We start from the raw sequence: 27564 nt of genomic DNA on the forward strand, positions 1-27564 counted from the left end.
TTTAGGCTGAAGTACACTCTTGGATAATGCACTCCACGGAAAGAAACTGAAGTACCATTTAATGACACCACTTTTCCTTCTCACGATGTTAAATTCTTCCCAGCTTACTCCAAAGCACCTTCAGTACCCGTTGACTTTTAATTCCCATAACTTACATCAGTTCATTCTGGCTTTAGATTATATTTCAAGCCTGATGAACAGTCTTAGCAAGCCGTTTTCTTCATTCACCTCTGTCCATCTGAGTCTGGGTACTCTGCTCCAGGATCCCATGGGAGCAGTGGATGCTGAATTGAACCCTTTAATACGGTGACGTCTTTTGGATTTAATATTGATACCTTCAGGCTATTTTTTTTTTTTACATTGGACTGACTTCTCGTACTGAAGGCTATGTCAACCTTTCCAGATGGAAAAGTTTCTCCCAAGCTGAACTTAAATCGCCTATGGATAGCAAGTAGAAAATACGGAAGACGTCATCGTAGGAAAAGAGTTAAAATTATGAATTTGTCCTTGGGCTGTGGGTGTTCAGATGTCCCTGTGATGTGGGCAATGTAGCCACGGTATTCATGGTTGTTGGGGAACGCGTGAGGGCCCATGAAGGCAGTGTGGTCGTCTGCGCAGCCTTGTAGGTCGTCTGGCTGCAGCTGTGGGCGGCAAGGTGGCACAGTTCTGTCAGGAGAAAATATCAGATTGAAAATTTTAGTACTTGCGAATGCTGGCGAGTGTCTGTCTTAAATTATATGTACAGTCAGTTAAAGAAGCGTAGCTGCCTATAGTTATAAGGAAAGTGGACCAGTGCCACGTTGTTTTACTGTATGTGGTGCAAGCAAGAGTATGATGACAAACGTTAAAGTAGGAATAGGTTTAATGGATAGTGTTGATAATCCCTAACAAACGAAAGAATATGCTATGAAGGAAACCCTGATGATGAAATAATTAGGCAGCCCCCATGTTACTTGCCTATCCATAGCCACACGTTTTAATCCAGGAGGCCATGTACAAATCGCCTCGTCCTCCTCCATCAAGCTGCCCTCCTTCCAGCTCACACCACCCTCATTCATATACCTCCCCACCCCTCCACCTCATCCTCCACTTCCTCGTCTCCCTCTCCCCCTTTGAAATAATCAGTACAATCTCCGTGACAAGCAAGCCACTGCGCCCTAGTCTGTCTTAACTCACTGATCTTTCTCGCCTCTTCATAACGCCATCCTCAAGGGGATTCTCAGCCTTTTCTTAGAGCCGCACAATTAACCCTTTCCCTACGAGGACGTCTTTTTATGTATTTTCTGATTTACTGTACTTCCCAGACTTTTTTTTTTTTTTTTGGAAGAGTTTGTGTATCCTTCATCAACCCCACCTCACTTCAGCACTGGGGCACTTTCCTAAACAAAAAATAGTCTGGTAGCAGTAAAAATAAATACAAAAGATGTCATCGGATAGAAGGGGTTAGAACTGAGGGGTGAAAGTTTACGTAAGCGTCCAGTTTCATTTGTGACAGCCTTTGTAAGAGTAAATTATGTGGGGGTGATTTTGCTTCCCTGCCGAAATGATGCATAGGCAGTGTATGTGGCACGGGTAGCCTAATGACTAAATGTAAAGTTCACAAATATTTCATAAATTACCGTCAGCATTTGGAAGGCTGCACAAACTTTCGCCCCAGGTGGTTACCTGTTCTCAAACTGATTTAATCCAGATAGGTTTTCAAGTGTATGGCAGTTCACCCACTCTTCAGTGTATTTCGTGTTGGTTTATTAAAAATCCATGGAGGCCCATTTTTCAGGGCCTGGCTCGTGTCCCAAGCTAAGTTCTGAAAATTATTCCCGGGCATTTTTAAGGCGGACTTACTTTTTCATCAGGTCTGGTCCTCGGCACGTTCAGGTATTTGCTCTCTCCTCGTGCCTGTCCCCTCCTCCCCCGGCCCTTCCTCTTCGTCACGAGTGGCTGCAGGAGAGAGAGAACAGGAGAGCAGCGTTACAGAATAGCCTTAAATAATAAAAGTTTTACGAATAATTTTTCTGAATAATCCATAAAAGTTAGACTGGATTGTTGGCAAAATATCTCATGAATCAATAATATATAGTTCATTTGAAATTACATAGTATGTTAATGCTATACCACCAATATAAATTCAAGGCATACAGTTTCCTATAATAGACGCTGCCATGGCGGACGTCTTCAAGGTAATAGGCGTAACTGTTATCTTATCTTCCCATTAATTATGCAGTGTATGGAAATTATGTAGTTGTGACGTAAGCAAGTTTTCCCGTTATTTGGTGTTCATAGATACATTTTCTCACCTCTTCACAAAAGAACGTCTTACTTGGCTAAATATAGGCTAATTAATTGTAAAAGAGTAACAGCGTGATTTAGAAGGCTGAATATACATTAAAATTTAAAAGACGTTATGATGTTTACAAGCTTTAGTAATGAGAGTAAGAGAGTACTTCAAACTCAGACGAGGAAGCATCATTCATCATAATTCTGACCATTTTCCCCACGTAAGGATAGGGGTGAGGTAGGATCCGAAAATGGAAACAGTTTACAGATTTTCCTCATGTCTTTCTCACAAAAATATATTATGGTGATCATGGTATTGACGTTGATGATGATAATTCACCACTGACCTGACGTGGCCCGGTCTCAGGATTCATGGTCTGGGAACTTGTGGCGAGGCAGAGTGAAATTGGGACGGAGGCGGTCTGGCTCCTCGCTCAAGTAGGCACCTTTGGAATAAAACCCTTGCAGCTTCTGAAGTTCCTGGACCCCCTGAAGACTCTGGAGCCCTTTGAGGCCGTGTAGCCCATGAAGTCCCTGAAGCCCAAGAAGCCCTTGGAGAACAGGAAGCCCCCTAGTCCCCTCTTCGTACCGCTTCTTCAGGATGGATCGCAGGGGTTCCGTACAGGCTAGAATGTCCTCCGGGCTGGTTTCTCCCGGCGGGTCACTTGTGCTGCTTGCTGGGGGTTGGTTGAAGCGTCTCTGGGAGTTCGGGGTCTCTGGGCAGGGCGGAGGCACATTGTTGTCTCTGTCGTCTTCATTGAGCTCGACAGGTAATTCATCATCATCACTTCTGTGGACAAGAACAAATATGGGTTGGGTTTGATTAGGTTCAGTTCTGTAGGCAGGAAGGGTAGAGTTAGAGGGTCTCAGTATAGGAGGGAAGGATGGTTTAGGTTCGATTAGGCAAGATTAGCTATGATTAGGTTAATTTAGGTTTAGTTAGGTTAGGTTAGGTTAGGGTCTGTGGGCAGGAAGCGTAAGAGGGTCTAAGTATAAAGCATAGATAAATTCAGAAGTCCAAGCGTTTGTGGATATTAACGTCTTGCATATAATCTGAATACCTTTTCTTCTTGTAATGTCATCCGTACGAAATACATTAGTCGATCAAAGGTAGTGACATTTAACCTAAATATATGTAAGGCAAAGTGGACGGGTGGTCCCTAGAGAGTGGACTGCCTAATCGATGCGAGAATTCGAGTATGTAATAGTAAATTTACTGGAGGCGTGCGTATTTAAAAAAAGAAAAAAAGGTATTTACAAGAGACTGAAAAAATACTATAGAAGGAAGAATCAGAACAACAAGACTACAATAAATCTTGTACTCTTAAACCACAACTCTGTACTGATGTCACAAAGTTCATTGGGTTAGGCTGATATACTGTGGACGTTGGGACATCAAATTAACGTGACTGTAGCTACCTTTCCTTCCTCTGGCTGGCCTCGTAAGACTCCTTCATGCGGTACAGCTGCTCCTGAAGGCTGCGGTACTCGAGCAGGAACTTCTCCAGCTGTGCAGCGTGGTACTCTAGGCTGCAAGGGTCAGGGGAACCGCCCACAGCACCGCCGTCACCACCCAACTCAGCTCTGTGGCGAGATTAAGGCAGGGGGCTCAGGGGAGTTGAAAGAACAGACTGATGACGGAGCAGAGGGTAATATGGAAGCTGGTTTTTGTTGACACCCTCTCCCTCTCCGTGACTAAGACTTCTGGCTCTGGATATATAGATAGATAAGCAGAATAGGTAGCAGCCAGCCACCCAGACAGACAGGCAGACAGACAGACAGACAAATAGACGTACAGATAGATAGATAAAAAGATAGATAAATAGACAAGCAGGCAGTGTCAAGAAAAGCGAAAAGAATTCGAGACTGCCGTGAAGATATTTCGTGGTTATAAACTTGGCAAGAGAGCCCCAGGTGGAGAAGAAGTTAATTAAGACTATATGAAACCCCTCCAGTAGCCCCCTGATAGCGAAGAGGTTAATGAGGGCTGTTACGTAACCTCTCCAGTCCAGGAAATATCTCGTGAGCATAAAAAAGACTCAAGGCTAAAAAATATATGTATATGAGAACAGAATAAAACATGACTTTGAGGTAATATACAAATATACAAATTTCTCTATCTATCTTCACCAAACTACATGCACAGTACACACTACACTTCCTATTCAAAATTAACCAAAAATGGCGTTGATTCACCCAGCCTCGGAGTCCCCAGGGGGGGGGACCATAAATGCCCCCGCCATCTGCCCCTCTCCCGGTGACGACTCGAGGTGCCTGGAACCACTGTCTGACTCTCTTCTTCTTCATTTCTGCAACATTCGCGGCCTTTCATCTAACTTTCGCTCTGTTGAGCACCACCTCTCCTCCTCTAAACCTCACCTTCTTTTTCTAACGGAGACTCAGCTGTCTGAGGCAACTGACAGCAAACCCTTTTCTGTATCCTCCTACTTTCTCTATACTCATTTCAAAGCCAAAGGTGGCTGTTGTGTATACATACGCAACGACTTATCTTGCTCTCGTGTTCCTGAACTTGATTCTTCTGAATTCTCCACTCTCTGGCTTCGGCTTTCCTGTCATTCTCTGACTAAATATATCTGTGCTGTTTACTTATCCCCTAATTCTACTGACTATCAAAAATTCTTCGACTATCTTACTTCTACGATGGAACACATTCTGTCCACTTCTACTTTCTCTGAAATCTCCATTCTCGGAGATTTCAATGTTCAACACCACCTTTGGCTCTCCTCTCCTTTCACGGATCCACCTGGTGAACAAGCCTACATCTTTTCTATCCTTAATGACCTAGAGCAGCTTGTACAGCACCCTACCCGTATCCCTGACCGCCTTGGAGAGAGCTCCAACATACTTGACCTCTTCCTCACAACCAATCCTTCTGCTTACTCTGTTAATCTTTTCTCTCCGTTGGGCTCCTCCGATCACAACCTTATTACCTTAACCTGTCCTATCGCTCCAGTACGGCCTGCGGACCCTCCAGGGAAACGTCGTCTCTGGCATTTTGGAGCTGCGGACTGGGAGGCCCTCAGGCAGTACTTCTTTGATTTTCCCTGGAATGATTATTGCTTCCATGGCCGTGAGACATCTGAGTGTGCCTTGCGCATTACGGAGGTTATTCTCTCGGGCATGGAAGCATACATTCCTTTCTCATATCCTTTGACTAACGCAAGAAAGCCTTGGTTTAATCACGCTTGTTCTAATGCTGTCCGCAACAAGGAGAGGGCCTACAAAAGGTACCGGAGCCAACCCACCCCTGAATCACATAATCTTTACGTTTCTGCCCGGAATCGTGCTAAGTCTGTTCTTCGCTCTACTAAAAATAATTTCATCCATACTAAATGCTCTCAACTCTCCAACTCGAATTCTTCTCGCTCCTTCTGGCACCTTGCCAAAAATCTTTCTAACAACTTTACCTCATCATCCTTCCCTCCTCTTTTCTACTCTGATGGTTCTGTAGCTATTTCTTCTACTGATAAAGCAGATCTCTTCGCACAGACTTTCTCCTCCAATGCCACCTTAGACGATTCCGGTGCTGTTCCTCCATCACTTCCCACCTCTGACTTCCTCATGGCTGACATTAAAATTTCTTCAGTTGATGTATTTTCTGCCATTACTGGCCTCAGTACTAACAAGGCATATGGGCCTGATGGAGTCCCTCCTGTTGTTCTCAAAAACTGTGCTTCTGTGCTTACACCCTGCCTAGGCAAACTATTTCGCCTTTTTCTGTCAACTTGTACCTTTCCTTCTTGCTGGAAGTTTGCTCTCATTCAGCCAGTCCCAAAGAAGGGTGACCACTCCCAACCCTCCAACTATCGTCCAATTGCTTTAACGTCCTGTATTTCAAAAGTTTTCGAGTCAATTCTTAATAAAAAAATTTTAAGGCATCTTTCCTATCACAACCTTCTTTCCGATCGTCAGTATGGGTTCCGTCAGGGACGCTCCACTGGCGATCTTCTCACCTACCTTTCAGACTCCTGGTCATCCTCCTTTGCCATTGCACTTTGGCGAAAGCTTTGCCATTGCACTTGACATCTCAAAGGCTTTCGATCGAGTCTGGCATAAATCTTTAATTTCCAAACTGCCCTCCTACGGTTTCTATCCTTCTATCTGTGCCTTCATCGCTAGCTTCCTTTCTGGTCGTTCTATAGCCGCTGTCGTAGACGGCCATCGTTCTTCTCCTAGATCTATCAACAGTGGTGTTCCTCAGGGCTCTGTCCTATCACCAACTCTCTTCCTTTTATTCATCAATGATCTTCTAAGCTGTACATCTAACCCTATCCACTCATACGCTGATGACTCCACCCTTCATCTTTCCATTCGGTTCCCGCAACGCCCATCTCAACAGTTACTTCAAGAAACAAGGGATGAGGCTATGGCACACCTAATGTCTGACTTGGCTCATATCTCTGACTGGGGTAAAAATAATATGGTTGTCTTTAATGCATCTAAGACTCAGTTCTTACACCTATCAACCCGACAAAATCTTCCACAGGTATACCCACTAATGTTTAATAATATTCAGATTAATCCTGCATCATCCTTGAACATGCTTGGGGTTTCATTTACTCGGGACTTATCTTGGAAAGATCATATTACATCTCTTGTAAAATCTGCTTCCAAGAGATTGGGTGTGCTAAGCCGACTCCGCTCTTTCTTTACCCCTGCACAATTGTTGACTCTATACAGAGGTTTTATCCGCCCCTGTGTGGAGTACAACTCTCATGTGTGTGGGGAGGCTCCCCACATACAGCTCTTCTCAATAGGGTGGAGTCAAAGGCTTTTCGTCTCATTAACTCTCCTCCTCTTACTGACTCCCTTCAACCTCTGTCTCTTCGCCGCACTGTTGCATCTTTATCTCTTTTCTATCGCTACTTTAATGGTCACTGCTCCTCTGAACTGTCTGCTTGCATTCCTCCACCTCTACGACGGGCGCGTAGCACCCGTCTGGCAGCAAACTCTCATCCCTTTTCTGTCCAACTCTCTAATGCAAGAGTTAACCGTTACTCCCAGTCTTTCATTTATGCAACAGGTCAGCTCTGGAACTGTCTCCCTCTGTCTGTATTTCCTCCTGCCTATGATCTCCAGTCTTTCAAACGTAGTGTGTCCAGGCATCTCAAAATGATCGGATCTTGAATTTGGCTCTCTATTGTATTTTGTTTTTCTCTTGGAGGGAACTGTTACTGCGGGCTCATGGCCTTTGGTTCCTTCTTCCTCGCATAAAAAAAAAAAAAAAAAAAAAAAACGCTCGTTGAACAGGATGGGAGACGGAACTTTTCTGATCCATGTTGCTGAAAAAACGAAAATCTCTGTTTTATATCCATCCACCACTGTTTTTGAGTACTGGAAACAAGAGAATAAAAGGATACAGGTTCTTTTTTCATCACCACTTCCTCCTCAAGTGAAAGGAAAATATATTTTGCTCGTAAAAGACTTGAACGTCATTATCATAGAAATTTAACTGAGTACCAGAGGCTTTTCCTTAACTGAAGAAAAATCGTCTGGAGATGACAAGAATAAATTAAAAGAGATGTCATCTTAGGGAAAACGTTCATAAAAATGTTTTAAGGGATATTCTTTAACTCTCACTACCAGAACTCTTTCCCAAGATGAGTAAAATCGTCATGCGGCGGGAAAAACGAGCTAGAAAATATGATGTTGCTGAAAAAAATAGCACACATCCAGCGCAATATTCATCGGTATCGTAATTGGTTTCCGCTCCCACATCAGCTATGCTTTTTGCTGCTCCGATCAGCCAGCTATTCGGTGAAGGCCGCAGAGGAAATTAAAGTTCATCGAAAAATTTTTAAAAAAATCTTTCAGACCGACAAAAATACAGCAAAATTTGTGTAAAAAGACCACCTGTACACAGGGTGATTCAAAAGTCTGTTACCACTCTTGAGGGATTTCTTTGCCACATAAGACCGCCACCGTAACTGACTTAAGAATGACCCTATACTTAAGTGTGTAGTTTTTGCAAATGGTGGCAAGTTTAATTCAGTTGTGAGAGTCCTTCGTATGTAGTGAGTTTAAGACTATCTCGATAAACCTTTCACTGTGATGTTTTGAGCTTATTACGCCAGATAATAATATTGTCCTGCGATACTTGTTACGCAAATAGTATGCAATCAATGAGCATCGACTCTTTCCTCGGGTAGTTTATTCTACTCACCAGGAAACTGTGGGCCCCGCTACCTAATATGTATGCAAATATATTGAGCAGGAACCGGATTTAACTTACGATAACTTCCCTCCCGTACCTAAGATCTGTTTTTTTCCAAGAACAGATGACGTGGAAATATTCTGCCCTGTCCTTTCCCTGTGCTTCCTGTAATCATATATCGCAGTCATGGCAGGGAATCGATCGTAAATCTGTCTGTGAATCTTAGTACAGTACGTTGCTGTATATTCTTCACTTCAGGGAATAGTAATCTATAAAAACTAATTTTCTACTGCAGTTAATCTGATTATTAAGAATGAAGTTTATCTCCCTTTACCTATTAACAGCTGTTCAGGCTCTGCGCACGTTTTTTTTTTTTCCTTTTTTTTTTTACGGGGCAAGCGTGTCCCTCAGCTGAACTAAGTCGCCTGGCGGTAACCAAATTTTTCTGCTTAATGATGGCCTTGTCCTCGAAAGGGTTATGTTTAATCATGGAAGTATAAAGACGCTTCATCATAGCATTTTCTTTTGCGGTATCCAAGGCTTGGTCTCTTTCGTCTTTGCACAGAAAAGGCTAGGTAAGGAGGAAATTCACGTACACTGAAATACGTTCCACGATGCCTTCTAAGCCCACGAGGACACGGCTCTTCGGATTTCACGTGCAATATGAAACCATGTGCGGCTTGGGTACCGAAGGCCTGTCGTTCCGGGTTTGGTGTCCAGGAGAATCTTATTTGAATATTGGAGGCCTCTCGGTTTACGCTGAACTTCCCTGAATAGGAGAGAATTGTTTGCAGAGAGAGGCTGAGTTGTCTGCGAGGGAGACATTTCAAAGGATGATGCCGGTATATTGGGGACGCCCTTTCAACACAGGGACAAACAGCCAACATATCAAAGGTGCTCAGCGTAGATGATGACTCGACATTTGAACCTTGACCTTAACCCGTGACCTTAACCAGTGACCTTGACCTTTCATCGATCAGTGCCATAATCGAATCACCTTAACCCTAAATCACGAAGTCTATAAACCAAATTTAATCCAGATGAAGTCAGGCATTCGTGAGATATTTTGTTAACATACTCTATACACATTCACAGGCACATAAATTAAAAAAACGAACACAATCACAATACCTAAGGCTTTTCGGTGTCACTTATAGTTTTCCCGGCGAGTAAGAAATAGATTCCGTCAGTGCGGTGGACTCTTCCTTTCCTGAATTCATTATCATACTTGCCGACTCCAGCCACCGCATCGCCAACTTGATTTAAAACTTCCTGAATTGCTCCTTATATCATTAAATTTTTGCGTTTGATATTCCAATGCAATTCACCTCATTAACGGGAACTTTTGTGGGCTCTAAATTGCTTTCCCGACTCAGACGGTCACCTCACTAACTTACCTCAAACCAGCCTCACTAACCTACCTTACTAGCTAAATTGATTAGGTTGTCTAGCCTTACTAACCTTGCTTCTAAACCTCATATAGTCTACCCAAATATCCTCTCTTCCTAGCCATGTTACTTAACCCCCAAACTAACCTGATACTAACCTCACCAGCCTCCCTAACAATCTCATTGTCTAACCATTGTAACTAATCCAAGTACAGTATATATGCAACCTCACTAACCAGCCACATTGTCTAGTCATATTATTAAGCCACACAAACTAATTTCACTATCTAACCACACTAAGTTAATCTCACTACCTAACCTCAGTGTCTAATCTCGCTAACTAACCTTACTGATCATCTTTACTGCCGAATCTGTCGTGATGGAGACTAGCTGACCCTTGTGGTCGTGAATATTGACTCGGTTTTATTAGTAGTAGTATTTTATTAGTATTTTTTATAAGTATTTTTAATCGTGTTCGAAATGCTTGACTTTCGTGGTCAAAGATACGTTGCAGCTTTTCTTCCCAATATCAAAATACTGTTTGGTTTTGTGACGTTAAAGTTTGGGAGCATTTGCGTTTATTAAGTAAGGGAAATTAGACTGAGGCTTACCCACCTTGCTCCTCCTATATTTTTCCTCGACATTTGCGCTGACATTTTGTTTAGGAGGCCTACTCGGAAGTCTCTAGCGACGTACTCAATAGCAATACCGTATATCAGTGAAGGATCAGTGAAGGATCATTTTAGGCATGTGTATGTTTGGGTCTGACAACTTTGCATACCCTCTGTCATCCCAAAATGCGTAAGTAAAAAAAATAACAACAAAAACATGCATTTATTAAGAATGCAGCAAATCTAACTGTAGGAAACTTTATGTGCAATGAGGAGGATCACACACAGACACACAGACAGACAAGCACAAGTTAGTACAGAGCTTCTCGGCCTGCAAACAACGTGAGGGCTATAAAGCAGGAAGCGTTGAGTAATGGGAATGGGAGTGAGGAATATTACACTTAATGAGGGAGCGTCTGAGTGCTATTGTCCTGACTCGCTGTTGCTTGCTGGGAACTTGGAGCCGTATTGTAGTGGGTTTAGAATGCTCCCTAGTATCTTATCCTTGGCAATTTATTTTGCTTGTAAAAAATTTGCAGTTTATATTATTTCGTATCCTTTATATGTGTGTGATGGCGAAATGTAGTGTGTATGTTGTGTAACATCTGTCTTGCATAGCCTTGACGTGGGTGGGCAGCTTTATCGTATTCAGACTGTGATTTACATGTCCTGAAGTGCAAGTGATATCCACATAAATTGCATTGATAAAATAGGGGATTGCTAACTGTCAAGGGAGAAGTACAGTACTGTGAACCATCTTGTAAATAACACACAGAATCTGGTGCTGAGAGCTCTATGACACCGACCTGTGAGCCGCCAAGAGCTCCTGTAGGGTGGTGTGGTGTGCGCCGAGGACGGGGGGGCTGTCAGGGAGTGAGAGCTGGGGCCTGACGGAGGGGGGGCGGCCGTAGGGGGAGGCGGAGGAGGGGACGTCTGCTAGGTCCACCCAGCTAGCGCACCTACAGCAGCAACAACAATCACAAATCATTATTGTGACTAGGAATGAAACTATTACTTATTTACTTATTTCATGATTAACAGAAGGGTTCCTGTCGCGATCCTGAACATCATTACATAAATTATCTTACATATTTTTCTTTGTTATGCAGAGAGAAAAAGTATTTATTGGAAATCCAAAGCATTAATGCATAAAATTCTATTCTATAGAATTTTTTTGCAACGACCAGAATATATAAATATGCTAAGAAGTAGTACAAAATTTTTCTGTGGCAGGCTATCTCGTATTTTACCAAAGTCACGCCGGATTGAGCCATATTCCCGAGGGCATGGGAGAATTTCCGTAACATCTCGTTCTTAGCGATTTATTTTACATACCACCACTACCAAACTAACGACAATACGACGCAATAAATGCCCGCTTTTACCGCGTTCTCGCCAACTACTACCCTCTGCCTGAGATGGTCCAGGGCGAAGTGTGTTATCCCCGAGATTCACCCGAAGGAGAGAGAGTGAGGAGTTTACGATCATAAACCTGTTCCCGGCTGGAGCCATAACTCGGTGTGGATTATGCCCGGACCTCCACACACCATTCCACCGTCCTCACCTGTCCGCCGGGCCCTCTCTCACCTGTTGAACAGCTTGGCCACTGGACGCCTCTTAGCTTCCCAGTTACTGCTTTACTACTTTTACTGCTTCACCGTTACTGCATCACCACGTTTTACAGTTGCAGGACGATTTCCAGCAAGATTATTTCACTGCTTACCTCCCTTTGCTACCTCGTTACTGCTTTACTACGTTTTACTGTTTCACCGTTACTTACCTCACCAAATTTTACTCCTGGAGCATAATTCCAACCAAGACTGTTTTATTGTTTTATTACATTTTACTGTTTCTGCCTTTCACCAAATGATCCCTCCCTGCCACTAGTTTATTGCTTTACCATATTTTGCTCTCCTTGTTCCTGTATGGCGGACTATTTTACTATTTAATTCTCAGATCTCAAATAAAATCGTCCCGAGATGCAAGAGTGAACCATTCCTTACTACCCGCTGGATTAGTTCACTGTTCACCATTATTTTTCACAGGCCCGTTCAAAGGCTCTGTCATTGCTTCACACTGAACTGTTTTCTCATCACTTAACCATATATTACTTAACTGGATTTCAAAGACAGACCGTGCAAACAGAAATTATATCCAGACACAGGATATACACTAAATTATTTTCTGACTCAGGAAATGCAACGGACACCGTCAAATAGAGACTTTAACCTTTTTACCCTTTAACACTTCAGAAGACAGGGCATCCTTCGGCTTTATCTGGTCGTCAATCAATACTAAAAGAATGTATATCTAAGTGAAACCAAGCCTTCTTAGTTAATGCCGGGATATTTTTTGAACCATTTAATAGTGACGCTTTTAATTCTCAAACATCAAGCACTTTACTCCATGTGTTACTGCCTCCTCGAATATCAGTGTGGATGTAACCTTGAAGCAGGTACCATTTACAAACGTCTACTCTCTTGATGCCTGTATTAGCTATGTTACTGACACAGCATCCATAAGCTGTCTACCTTAAGCATCGCACTTACCTCTCTTACTTCAGAGTTTGACACACACACACACACACACACACACACACACACACACACACACACACACACACACACACACACACACACACACACACACACACACACATCCAAAACAATATCAAAATATCCATTGCTTATCCTTCAGTCTCAAAGTCACGTCGCACTCTCTCGTGTCGGGCTTTCAACTTGTGACGCAACATTCTCCCAGCTGCCACGCCTTCAGCACTCCATTTCTACACGCTTCTCTCACTCTAACTTCACAGGACTCACTCTACAGCCAGTCTACACGTTTATATCACACTATTCTGAGTTGGCATAAATTACTGAGGCTGCGAAAGATGCTGGGTGATTCAGATAAAATTTTGTGGCAATTAATGTTTCTGTTTATATTTGCACTGTAAGCCAGTAACTGTGATTCCTGTGTTGACTGTACGTTTGTTTTTTAAGCCTCTCTTAAATGACTGTATTTGTATATTTCTGCAAAAAATGTATGAGTTTTAGAGCGTATGATAGATTTTTAACGAGTGCGAGAAACTGTATTGAGATGTGAAGCCGTGAATGGACCAAACAGGGTTAATTTAGTATTACACACACAGACTGTAATTCCCACATCCAACGGACACCAGATCACGTACACTCAACATACTCTTCGCTGGCACTAAATTTACTCATTTGTTCACTCACCCACACTGGCTCACTTCACACCTCTCACTCACTCTTCATTAATTATCACTCTTTCATCTCTTCGCAACTCTTTATTCATCCCACACGTCTCTTGCACAATCATTATCTACTGTAGCTGTTCCACTTCTTGCTCACTTGCTCCACACTTTTCGTTTCTCCACACTTTTCATGTAGCCTACTCTGTATTCATTCCACACTCCTCACTTCCCATTCACTCCATATTTCTCATTTACTCTATATCCATACACTGTACACTTCTCACTCACTCTGCCTTGATATCTCTCATTCACTCCACATTCGTTCACGTCTCAATTCTCATTTATGTTCATTCATTCTACATTCATTCACGTCTCATTTACTCTATGTTCATTCACTCTACGTTCATTCACTCCCCCCTTCTCACTTACCTGTACCGCTGAGTGGCTGGCAGTGAGAAAGAAGTCTCCTGTAGTGAGGTGGCCCCCGCCCCCGCTGAGGTGGAAGGGGGGGCGGCGTTCCCTGAAGAGACGTGGCTATTGGAGCTGAGGAATGGTGGGAAGAAATGAAAGTTATATTTGGAAGGAGAAGCACAGGGAGGGGGAGGGAAAACTGGAGGAGGAGGAGGATGTAATTAGTAGCAACCTCCGATTCTGTGACTCTTTTTTTTTTTTTTTACATTCTTTCTACCTCCGTAAAAACGCATCGTACTGGAAGTATTAGGAAGTGTCAGTTAACTTCTTCAGTGATATGGCGTCTTGTATTTTGTTCTTGCTTCCGTTAGCCGATGTTATTCAGGTTAGCAGAGACCAGTCGTAGTGAGAGCGTTAAGATGGAACAGTATTTATAAGATATGAAAAAAATGGAGGAATGAATATGTAAATGCCCAGCTTAATATACAAGTCAGTGTTTGGTAAAGACGATTTCTTTTAATTACTTAATCGGTTATATAATTATTTCTTTATTTACAGATTTAATTGTTTTATAATATAGTGTGTCCTTTATTTAATAGTACATTGATATGGTTACATTTTCTATGTATTTCTTTCTTTATTTATTTATCTGTTGCCTCCACGGGTGTGCTCCGTATGTGAATATCCAAAACATTCATCCCCCACATGTCCGTTTCATGCAGAGCTGCAAGCTGGATTAAATTACATTGTTAGCGGTAACGGGTTGATTAGCTTCAGGATTGTATTACTCTAATTACTAATAGCTTATTGCAGGAAAACCGTATTTTAGTTTATGATGTGATTTCAAGTTGCAATTTTGACTTAAGATGTTGTTAGATCACCCGACAATCACTTATGGTTCATTACGTGGTGTTTTAGGCATAAGCGAAAAAACACAATCCAACTATCACGGCATCTACAACTGCCACCATACCCGCATCACAACATCTGTCACTGTCACCATACACCACTATCCGTTTATTTGCAGATGCCTGGACACATTCCGTTTAACAAGCTGGTATATGTGTTAACTCTCAGGTGAATATAATCGTATGGCGTTACCTGCAATACTGTAGTTGAGCCTCCTTGACCACGAATGGGATAATAGTGGCAATATCAACACGCTCAAGCCCATGTAGTCACTCAGCTGAATACACTAGGTTGGGATTAGCTGGAACTGAATGCTAGAGTTTCCAAGACCATTAAAGGGATATAATACTGGAGGTCATAGGCAGTAGGAAAATAACGACTGGATAAACAGTTCCAGAGTTGACCACCTGTGTGCATGAAGAACTGAGAGCACCAGTTAACTGTTGACGGGAAGAGAAGTGTGGAGGTAATTTTAAGTCTAGCCCTAACAGAATCCGACGTCAGGCAGTAAAGATAGATAGATACAAAGAAATAGATAGAGAGTAATTGACTGGTAGGTTTATTGATGGACTGATTGACTGAGAAGTAGATACACTAATAGAGATAAATAGACAGTTAGATATAATAGACAAGTAGATTTATAGACAAAGGTAGATAGACAGATAAACAGAGAGAGAGAAATATAAACAGACAGACAAATAGATGCGTAAACTTAGCCTGAGCGATATATAGTTTTCGCCTGCATCCGCTGGTCTTAAGACTCTAACCCCTTGAGTTCGATGACTTCCTTTTTCACTCTATTTTTATCACCTCCAGACAATATTACTCAAATTAGGAGGGGACTCTCATAAAAACCGGCTTAATGGAGGCTATATCAAGGAGGCTCACTCTTCCCATCTGAAAAGTCCCCCCTAAGTTAAATATGATCGCCTGAGGGTAAAGAAGAAAGTCGTCGTGTGTGTGTGTGTGTGTGTGTGTGTGTGTGTGTGTGTGTGTGTGTGTGTGTGTGTGTCGAAGCTGGGTGAGAGTCTTTTCTGGCTAGCCAAAGTAAAATCCCTAATTGGATGAGAACGCTGATAGGGTTCATTATTTCCCCTGTAATTAGTAAAGCGACCTGGAACCACGCTTATGTATACTTGTTAAATTCATATCTATACTACACCTGCATCGCCACATATTTCACTGCCAACACACCTGCACCACCACACTTCCACCACCACACCTGCACCACCATACTTCCACCACCACACTTCCACCACCACACCTGCACCACCACACTTCCACCACCACACACCTGCACCACCACACATGCACCACCACACCACCACCACCACACCTGCAGCTACAAGTAACCCTTGAATATGAGGAGTCTATTTTAAGCTGAAGAAAATTATCTGAAGGTGAAAAAAAAAAAAATAATAATAGCCCTATAACTGTCAGAGAGGGATATCTAACCCAAATTCCTGAATGGACAGATTGATTACTACACACACACACACACACACACACACACACACACACACACACACACACACACACACACACACACACACACCACTAATACAAACAGACGAAGAATAAGTAGTCGTGAACGCAGATGAATTATCCCACGCATAATTGAACCGGAACCACGGGAAGGGAAAGAGAAATTAGAGGGAGATGGGGTGCGTGCATAGAGGTGAAAACGACTAATTAGTGGGCCATGATTGTGCAGGTAATAGTGTTAGATTACTGTGTTAAATGAACGAAAATTTAATCAATGTGCGGAGGAGGGAAGAAGAGATATCGCTGCTCCTTCACCTCTCGTTCTCTGATTATGTTTGTTGTAAAGGTATTATACTATCATTCTGTCTGTCTGTCTGTCTATATCCAGACCCCTTAATCCTCAAGAACTGGCCGCAAACAAATCGCCTCCATGTCATCCTGTCTTCCGCCATCAAGTTGCCCTTTCTCCAACTCTCCTTCCCATCATTCGCATGTACTATTTACACGTTCTTTTTAAACACTCTAATATTTTTATTACTGGTGCCGACAAAACTTTACCGAAGTGTAGAGCCAGAGAGATCCCTCGGAAAGTCGCCTTAAGTTTATTATATTTGTCTCAACTTAAGTAAGACGTTTTGTAGTGAACAAATGTGATCATTATTTATTTATTTTTTTTACATAAATAAGATTAGCTGGAGATAGTAATAATTAAATCAACAAAAGTCCAGTTGTGAATGGTTAATCAGTGTCCAGATAAGGAAGAGAGATCAGGCTATTACTTCATGTGTTATATCCAGAAAAAAAAAAAAAGTTTGACAAAGAAAATTCACGAAAGTAATATTTTAACCGTCTGGCTGCCTTGATTCCCTTCAGACTGAAACAAAATGAAGGTAAATGAAACAGTTATAAGTGGCATAGGCACTGAAGGGAATAAAAATATCAAGAATGATGAAGAAAAAAATACTCACAATGCAAAACAAAAAAAAGTGGCATGAGGAAAAAGCAAAAAATAATAAATAAAACAGTGGGGGAGGGATATAGGCTACACACAACGAAAGAGAAACGGTAAGAGTGAGAGAGAGAGAGAGAGAGAGAGAGAGAGAGAGAGAGAGAGAGAGAGAGGTAAAAGTGCAAAGTCCATTAACTGACGAGCACACAATGGAAACACTGGATGCTGTAAATGAAAGAGAGAGAGAGAGAGAGAGAGAGAGAGAGAGAGAGAGAGAGAGAGAGAGAGAGAGAGAGAGAGAGAGATGGGAGAGATAAAGGGAACATGAATGAAGGACAAGAAGGAGAGGTGAAGAGTAAGCATGATAAGAGGAAGCGAAGAAAGGAGGAGAGGGAGGAAAGATTATGTGAAGGATGGGAGAGAGAGAGAGAGGATTAAATTAACAGTGGTGAAGGAAGAGGAAAAGAGAGGGAACTGGGGAAGGAGTAGTAGTAGTAGTAGGAGGAGGAGGAGGAGGAGGAGGAGAAGGAGGAGGAGGAGAAAGGGAAGCTAGGGAGGGTAAAAAATGGAATTGCAAGAAAATGAAAGAAAATAAATGAGAAAATGGAGGAACCAATATAAGAAGAACTGAGACAGGACCACGCAACGGAAGGAAGAAGAAAAAAGCAAAGGTTAGTAAGAGAAAGGGGAAAGAAAGTGACAAGGAATAGAACGGAATTATATAAGACGGATTCAGAGGGAGAAAAGGGGAAAGAAAGAAAGGATGGAAGACAGAAAAATGACGGAAAGGAAGAGGAAGAAGTCGAATATAGCCTGATGAACGAGAATGGATGATAAATTAAGAGCAGGGAGGATAGCAAAAGAGAAGAGAGAGCTAAAAGAAAGAAAGGAGGGAGGAAAGAAAGACAACAGCGAAAAGGAAGAGAAGGAGCGGCGAAATAGTGGAAGAGAAGAAAACAGTGAATCATGGCAAAGAACTGCAAAGGAGCATGAGAAAAATTAGGTAAAAAAAAGAAAAGAAGGATGGAAGAATGAAAATGCGAAGGAATGAAAAGATTGAGGAAACAGAATGGATAAAAATAAGAGGTGAATTGGAAGAAAGAAAGAAGAGTAGGAAGGAAATGGAGAAAAGAGGAGAGAAGGAAAAAAAGGAAAGTCGAAAAAGGCGAAGGAAAGTAAGAGGCGTAGAGAAGCAGAGATAATGAAAGAGAATGGGTGATAAATTAGCTGATGTAGGGTATAAAGAAGAGGTAAAAAATGCGGCAAAAGAAGGAAGGAAGGAGAGAAAAAAAAAAAAGGAAATATGGGGAGGGAGAAAGGGGGGGAGAGGATGGATGAAGATACAGGAAAAAAAAAAAAGCTCAGAAGAAAGAGGAGGGAGGACAAGATAAGGCAGAAAGTAGGATACGTATCAGACAAAGGAAAATAGAATGAAAGAAAGAAGGAAATGAAAGAAAGCAGAGAACACTGGAGAAAATGAACGAAAGAAGAAAATCGGGAAGTAAGAAGGGGGGGCAGAGGAAGGAAGGAAGAAAGGAAGCAAGGAAGAATGGACAGAAAATTTGAAGGAAAGAAAGATGAAGGGGAAGCAAAGAATATTGAAAATGGGGGGAAGTGAATGAAGGAGGAAGAAGGGGAGGGAATTTGTTAAGAGGTAGAAAAGGGGATAAGGGAAGGAAGGAAAGAAAGGAAAGGGAAAAAAGTAAAGAAAGAAAGAAGACTAAAATGAAGGAAAAGCAGGACGGAGGGTAGACATCATGGAAAAGGAAGGGAATAAAGAAGGAAGAAAGGGAGGCGAAGATAATATTTAGGGAGAAGGGAGCAGAAAAGAGTAAATAATGCCAAGGAAAAATACAGAAGATAAATGAGGTGAAGAGGAAAGGAAAACAGAGGAGAGAGAGAGAGAGAGATAGAGAGGGAGAGAGAGAGAGAGAGAGAGAGGGAGGAGGAGAGAAGAGGGCGTGGATGAATAGGTTAATAAGAAGAAGAATAAGCATAACCTTGGAGAAAAGTAAGAGATAAAATAAGATGGAAAAATGCTAGGAAAGCAAAAGAAATGCAAAAAAGAATATGAAAATAAGGAAGTGAAAAGGAAGGGAAAGAAACACAAGTGGAAGAGAAGAGATAGGGATGAAAGGAAGTAGGGAAGAACAGAAGAACAGGGAAACATGAGAGAGAGAGGAGAAGAGAAGTAGTTGGGGAGAGAAGAGAGGAGAGGGTGAAGGGAGAATACCAGAGAATGGAAACGAAAGAGGAAAGCAGAGACAGGACAGAAAAAGAGGAAGGAAGAGGGGGGCGAAAGGAGTGCAGATGAATGTAAGAAAACAAGAAAAATGAAATAAGGAAGGAGAGAAGAAGGAAGAAAGAGGAACAGGGAATAACGTAAAGGCTGGTTTAATAAAGAAGAAAAGACTAGATGTGAGGAAGAGGCCACGGAAGTGCTGCATATATGAAAGAGGGAGGAAGGGTGGGAGAGAAAAATGTGAGAGAAATAATAAATGAAGGAAGGGGGGAGGGAGAATGCCAGAAAAATTAAAATATTCAGAATGTGAGAGAGGGGGAGTTATAAAGAGCCTGTGAGAAGGAAGGAAGGGAGAGAGGGGAGTAGGGATACTTGGGGAGACGGAAGGAGGGAGGAACGAGGAAAGTATAAAGAAGTAGGAAGGAAGGAAGGAGAAGGAAGGAAGAAAAGCCGACTAAGAAACGACTGAGGTAAACTAGAAGGACGGAAGAGGCAAACTGGAGGGGGAAAATAGGAAGAAAGTGAGGTAAAGGGAAGGAAGAAAGGAAGGAAAGGGACAGGAAAATTGGAGGATAGAAGGGATATCAGTGAGGAAAGAACGAAAGAATACAAAAAAAATAAAAGGGATGGAAGGACAAATTTAAAAAGAAATGATTAAAAAATGAAGAATGAGGAAACACAAGCCTAGAGTTGAAAATGAAAAATTAATCAGACAAGAAGGAATGCCAAAGTGAGGAAAGGAAGGAAAAGCAAAGGAAAGAAGAGAGAATGGAAGGAGACAGGACGCAGGAAGGAAGGAAGTGAGCTGGGAAAAATAGATGGAGGAAGGAAGAGGGAAACAAGAAAAATGCGAGGGTGAGAAAGAGCTGGAGAAGAAAATGAAAACTTAAAACACAAGAACTGACAAATGATGATAAATGTAGAAAGGAATTATGGAAGGAGGTAAAAATGAGAAAGAGAGAGAGAGAGAGAGAGAGAGAGAGAGAGAGAGAGAGAGAGACTAAAAAGAGAACCGAGAATAAAAGGAGGAAGGGAAAGAGTGAAAAAAGTAACTGGAGAAATAGAAAAATGATACTGAATATAAAACAGAAGCATTAATAGAGAAGGTAAAGGGAAGAAAAGGGGAAGAGGAGTGGAGACTTAAAAAACAGAAATGTGGTGAAAGACGAGATAATTGTGGAATATAGCAAAGGAGAAGAAAGGAAGGGTGAATGAGAGAACAGAGAAGCATTAACGGAGAAGAAAAGAGAGAAGGGGAATAGAAAACAATGGGAATGATCGTGGTGAAAGACAGAATCTGAACCAAGGAATAAGACAAACAAATAAGGGAAGAGAAGAAGGAAGAGGAGAAGGAATAGAAAACATTAACAAATAAGGGAAGAGAAGAAGGAAGAGGAGAAGGAATAGAAAACAATAAAAAGAGAAACGTGGAAGTTGATAATGAATTGAAAAGAAAAAAGCATAAACCGAAAAGTAAAGGGAAGAAGAAGAGAAAACTAATAAGAAAAAAGTGACAAGGTGGAGGGAAGAGAAACCGAGATAAAAAAAAGAGAAGGAAGGAAAGGAGAATGGAAGAGAAAAGAGTAGGTGGAGAAACTGCAAGGCGGTGATAAGCTGAAGGAGAATTTTAAACAGAAAAAGAAAGGAAAGGCAAGAAGGAGACGAAATAGAAGTAGTAGTAGTAGTAGTAGTAGTAGAAGAAAGAAAAGGAAACAGAAAAAAGAAAGTTAAATAAGAAGAAAAAAAAAGAGAGGACAGGCAAACCCAGCGATGACACAGACGAGAGGAAAGAAGAGGAGTGAGAGAGGGACGGAGAAGAGGAGAATTTATAGAGAAGTAAAGGAAGAAAGAGAATTGAGGAGACACAGAGACATATGAACCAATGCATGAGACAAAGGAGGAAGGTGAAGGAAAGGAAAAAGATAAATGACGACGAAAATATGAAGAAACAATGACGAAGGTGGAGACGAAGCCATGCATAAAATTGTCGAGAAGAAAGGAGGGGAAAGTGTTGGAAAAGAGGAAAACTGAAAAACGCAATCCACAGTAATGAGAGAGGTAACGAATAAATGACCAAAACGAAAAGGGAGAAAGAGAAAGATAGTGAGATAAACAGAAGAGGGGATAGGAAGGAAGAGAGAAGGAGGATAGGAAGGAAGAGAAAGGGAGAACAGAAGGAAGAGAAAAGGAGAACAGAAGTAAGATGAAAGGAGAGACAATCGACAAAGAAGAATAAGGAAGAAAAATATACAGAAGAAAACAGGTAAAAAACAGAGGAACTGAAGGCCAAGATACCGCAGTTGAACAGAAGGAGAGAGAGGGAGAGAGCAGCGAAACCTTAACGAAGAAGAAAAAGAGAGAAGAGGATAAAAGAGTGGAAGAAAGAGAGAGGAGGGTAAGATTAAAAACTCCGACAAGCTAATTCATAAAGCTGATTGGAGAGAGAGAGAGAGAGAGAGAGAGAGAGAGAGAGAGAGAGAGAGAGAGAGAGAGAGAGAGAGAGAGAGAGAGAGAGAGAGAGAGAGAGAGAAGGAATAAATAGCTGAAGGTTTTAACTGCTATGTTTGTGTCAGAGTAGGTATATGATGTCAGTGCAAACCGACAAGTTGTGAATTCTTGTTTACATATAGAAGGACATACTACCAGGTGTAACTTTTAATGTCCGCCACATCTGAAAGCGAATCCAAGGCAGGACACCGCAGAACGGGAGGCGAACACGATAACCACTGAGTCACCATGGCCCCGGAAACATAGTCACCCCTTCATTACTATGATGAATATACTTTTCCATTTTATTCTTGTAGTGAAGGATTTATTAAGATCTGTATCTAACCTGTCGAATTTGAGTAGCCTTTCCGATAATCAAATAATCTGGTGATATCAAGAATTAAAAAAAAATCAAGAACACGAAGTACCCATTCTCTCTGAAGGGTTTAGGAGAGTAAATAATAAGAGAAATAAAAGGAGAAAGATAACAAATAGTAAACAGTAGGGGAAAGCAGACAGGGAAACGAAGGAGGGAAGTGGCAAAAATTGAGAGGGGAAAATGGTAGAAATTAATAAACGGTGTGGAGAGACGGAAATCAGATAAAAGAGCGAAGGGGAAAAATACAATAAAGAGTATGAACAAAAGAGAGTAAGAGGGGAGGAGACAGATAATTGAAGAAATGAGGAAGACGCAGAGAAAGAGAGAAGAAAGCTTGAAAAGAGAGAAAAAGAGGGAGAAAAATTAATTTAAAAGTGAGATGAGATTGTAATTAAAATAAAAAAATGACTGAAGAATATTTAGAGAGGAAGAAAGGAAAAAATAATGCAAGGTGAGTTGAAAAAAATACCATGCGATATATGAAAGTCTGGCAGGAGAGAAAAAATATATAGCCTATATTTAAAAAAAGAGAGAGGGGGATGAAAACTTGCTGCAAAAAATGATGCGTGAAAAAAAAAAAAAAAAAAAGAGGAAAAGCTTACGTACCAGGAAAGCGGAAAATATAAAAAAAAAAATGACGAAAGATGCCATGTTAGTTGTGCAAGTCTGGAAAGAGATAAAAATGGTAGAAAGATGAAAGTAAAAAGAGAGAGGCTAGAGAACATGGCGCAAAAGTGGCGTGAAATTCGAGAGGAGAGAAAGCAACCCCCGAAAAAAAGGAGAAAGAAAAAAAGAAAGAAAAAATAGGAGGCCTGAAACTCTGCAAGGAGAGAAAATGAAAAAAAAAAATGGATTGAAAAAGGGAAGAGAGGAGCAACTTATGGTATAAAATGGGTGAGATATATGGGATAGAGAACATGTTGGAGGAAATGGAATAAAGAAAAAAGTAATACGTAAAATCTGAACGACTCTGAGGTGTAAAAAAATGGAAGAGATGATGAAGGTAAAGAGAAGGCAGAAGAAAACCGTAAAAGAGTGGCGTAAAAAACGAGAGGAGAGAAAACAAGCTGCAAAGACTAGAGAGAGAGAGAGAGAGAGAGAGAGAGAATGGCCTCCACTGCTAGGCTGTCAGCGTCTGGAGGAAAAGAAGTGAAATGAAGAAAGAAAAGGCAGACGGGCGAAAACATGGCACGAAAGCATTTTAGAAAGGTGAAAAAGCATATAGCAGAAACTAACTAAAGAAAAGAAAAGAAAGAGGAGGAAAGGGATACCATACGGCATGTGAAATTGTGAAAGTAAATGGGAAAGAGATGACGATAAAAGAAATGTGGAAAAAAATAAGATGAAAAGGGAACTGAGGAACACTGAAAAAGAAAAAAGTACTGGCATGTAGATGGAAAAAGTAAGTGATGATCATTATGTACCTTGCAGGATGACACTGCTTGAAAGGTGAGAGGAAGAGAAAGAGAGAAAGTAAAAAGAGCTAGGGAAGAAGAGTTGGTGAAAATAAGTTTTTTCGCAGAGAGCAGATACAAAGCATGGAGCAAGAAAAGTAGTCTACAAAGAAGATATAACATAAAAGAACAGTGTGAGATATTAAAGTCTGACGAGAAAGGAATAGAGGAAGATATAGGCCTAACAACAGGTAAAGAGAAAGAAGAAAATCTGTGAAAAAAAGAGGATTGAGAGACTGTGGCTGAACACAAAAAAAAAGAGGAAAAAAGTAGGAGCAAATGAAAGAAAGAAAAAAAAGAAGAGTACCATGTGAGAACTGAGCGAGAGAAAGAGTGGAAGAGAAACGAAGGTAAAGAGAGACAAAGAAGAAAATTTGTGAAAAGGGTGGAGAGCAGAAATCGATGAAAAAGTGTTTAGCTGGAAAAAGTCATATGAAAAACGTGGCTGTGAGAGATGAGAATACCAGATGAAAGAAGAACACTGGAGGAAGGAAAAAAATAAACTCGTATAAAGATAAGCAAATAAAGGAAGGGAGAAATAAAAGATAGCGGAAAAAACAGAGTGATACAGTAGGATGTTAATGGAGAGAGAGAGAGGGGGGGGAGGGGGGAGCTAGGAACGCCCTTGCTTTCTTTGTCCAGGCCCTCACCAAACAATTTTGTCTGTCTGATCGAAATTCTGTCTGTCAGGAAGCTGATGACTACACCGTACAAGCCTCGCAATTCTTTGGACGCACTTGGCTAGTTTATACAGGCTAGCACTATAGGATTATCGTCATCTGAAAGAAAATATAACATTCAAAGCATTAAGGAACATAAAACAAGCCTCACGCTGCTATGGATGCAATTTGGTGTGATTTATGAAGGTTATTGTGCTCACCTGGGAGAAGCCATACTAAGGAAGAGGTGAACAGAGAAGTTAAACGATGAAAGATGAGGAGAAAAATAAATTGCGACAACATTGTAATAATGAAAGAAAAATGAAAATATTCAGTGAAGGGAGATAAAAGAGAGGGACTACATGTGCTCAGGAAGATAATGATTATGAAGATTAAAGGGGTGATGATGACGATGATGATAGGCTTGTTTAGAGTATAAACATAATTCTTTCTTGGACTGCTATGCGAATAAGTTGCTGATGCATGTACTTTAATGGAATATTTTACACGTCGCAATAATATTCTGCAAAGTCGTATTGTTAAGGCAGACCGAGGAGCAAAAAGGTTATGGTGGAATTGATGATGACAGTGATGATGATGGAGATGATAATGTGTTTGCCAAATGTATGAAAAAAATATTTCGTGGTCTGCTGTGTGGATAAGATTGCTGATGCATGTACTCTAATGGAATATTTTACATGGTGGAAAAATATTCTGCAAAAAGCCATTGTTAAGGCAGACTGGGGAGCAAAAAGGTTGGGGGGTTTAGCAGAGCCGCTATTACTGCCACTCACCTCCGGGGCAGAGTGCAGTAAGCGGCGTTGAGAGGCTGGAGGCCCGGACGAGACTGCTTCTGCTGCTGCTGCTGTGTGTAGGGCAGGTCCAGCAGGTCAGGGTAAGGCCCGCCGCTCCCCATTGACAGCTGAGACCCCATCTGGCTGTTTGTCTGTCGTAGGAGACTGTCTTTGCTGTCGTTGGGCTGGTCTTTCCATCGCAATCTGTCGTCTAAAGTTGGATGTCCGCTGGTGGTGATTTCGGACTTGGGTATTTCAACGTAAGAGACGGTGCTCGGAGATGTGGATATCGCACCGCCGCTTTGTTTTGGTTTCGTGAGTTTCCTTTTATCTGAGTCTGTGTATGAGTTCGACTTTTCTATATCTTTGGTTGCTGGAAAGTCATCGACAGATGCGTCTCTCAACATCCACGACTTATCAGAGTGTGTAGGTAATGGTGAGGATTGGTCCAAGTCGTTTGTGGGCACGATGTGGTACTCGGCTAGTTTTGGATGAGAGTCGCTTGAGGAACTACCACGGGCTTGTGCTAGTTGAGGAGTCTCGTTCTTGTGGTCGCCTTCCTGTCCTCTCCTCCTGCGTGTCTGCTGTCGTCTGCGGAGGATAATGGCTATGAGAAGTAAGAGTACAACCAGTATCATTGCCATGGCACTCAGAAGTCCACCTGTAACAAAGACACGGTCCATAGTAACGAGCCGCACCTCCGCAATCTCGTCAGACACCTGCAGAGTGAGGTTGGTCTCCACCCTGCCAGCTTTGTTCTGAGCCAGACACCGGTATGTTCCCTGATCCTGCGGCGCCACTGCTGCGATAGTCAGGTTTGAGAGTCGCATCTCATTGTTAGGAGACACAGACTCCAGTACCCGGTATCGTGTCTCGCTTGCATTTCGTATAGGACGGTCTCCCATAAACCAAGTGACTGCTACGTCAACGTCAGTCTGTACACGACAAGACAAGGACACATTTTCACCGTGTGCTGCCAGAACTCTTGGAGCCACGGCGATTATGCTGGGGATACACACGTACTCATTCAGCAGTAAAGTTTGCCAAGACCTGCTTCTCAGTCGATCTGGCTGTGTGCAGGTCGGAGGTTCTGAGAAGGCTACGTTGCGTTCCACCATCCATTGTCGTAGAGGACGTAGCTTACAATCACAGTGCCACGGGTTCCCGTCCAGATGCAATTCATGGATGGCCACCAGTGGCTGGACTGTTTCAGATTTCAGCACCGTCAGTCGGTTACCAGAGATTTTCAGCACCTCGAGGCGGGTGAGACCACGGAAGGCTCGCTCGTTCACTATATCTATGAGGTTGTATGAAATATCCAGTCGCACCAAATCAGGCGTCGGTGTAAAAGCTGCTTCAGGTAGATGTGAAATTTTGTTATGAGCGAGACGCAAATCCCGGAGGCCTGATACGTCACTTAGAGCCTCCGAAGGTACGTGTTGAATCATATTATGACTGAGATCTAGTTCCACCAAGTTTGCCAACATGTTGAACGCACCACTGTCAAGAACTTTAAGATTACAGTAATTCAGCCACACCTTCTGTAGATTTACTAGACCCGCATCAACAAAGATGTCACGTGGTAGTATCTGTAAATTGTTGCTCTTCAGGTCGAGCACCTGAGTTGAAGGATCGAGTCCACGCGGGATATCTATGAATTCCGAGTCTGGGCACGACACTGTTTCCTTGCCGTCCCTCCACTTGCACTCGCACACTTTTGGGCAAGTACCCGTCGCCCCACACACAGCCCACGCCCACATAAACGCCCACACCCACGCCCACACAACAGCACTTCTTAGTCTGGCTTTGTTCAGGCTGTGGTGGAGGCCCCAAGTATTCATTTTGGAACAATGAGCCTCTGACTGCCAGACGCTACAACCCGAGTACCTCGCTTTTCCTCACACACTCATCTGTGCCACAGTTCCATGGCTCCTGCTTCTCCCTTGATCTCACACATTAAAACTGCGCTGCGGTATTTATCACGCGCATGCTGTTGAGATAGTTAATTATTCAATGCTACAACACTTCACAGACCACTCTACGTACAATACTTAAACCTAGAGAATCCTGTGCCATTATCACATGTGGTATCTACACAAGACCAAACAGTAATTCAAGTTATAGTTCCCAGTT

General features: G+C 42.1%; 1 protein-coding gene across 1 annotated transcript; it reads right to left on the reverse strand.

The window, feature by feature from the left end:
• Positions 1–1916: 1916 nt before the first annotated feature.
• LOC145405250 (uncharacterized) lies at positions 1917–27272 on the reverse strand. The gene is made up of 5 exons (XM_080276668.1): positions 25432–27272; positions 11255–11407; positions 3694–3858; positions 2622–3064; positions 1917–1938 (listed from the first exon to the last, which is right to left on the reverse strand). Exons 1-4 carry the CDS (start codon positions 27270–27272, stop codon positions 2638–2640), a joined length of 2586 nt encoding a protein of 861 aa, XP_080132794.1. The 3' UTR covers positions 1917–1938; positions 2622–2637.
• Positions 27273–27564: the final 292 nt, after the last annotated feature.

Source organism: Coenobita brevimanus, chromosome 66 (genome assembly GCF_032717465.1).
Source record: "Coenobita brevimanus isolate Jiangsu-jjx chromosome 66, ASM3271746v2, whole genome shotgun sequence".
NCBI classification, from domain to species: domain Eukaryota; kingdom Metazoa; phylum Arthropoda; class Malacostraca; order Decapoda; family Coenobitidae; genus Coenobita; species Coenobita brevimanus.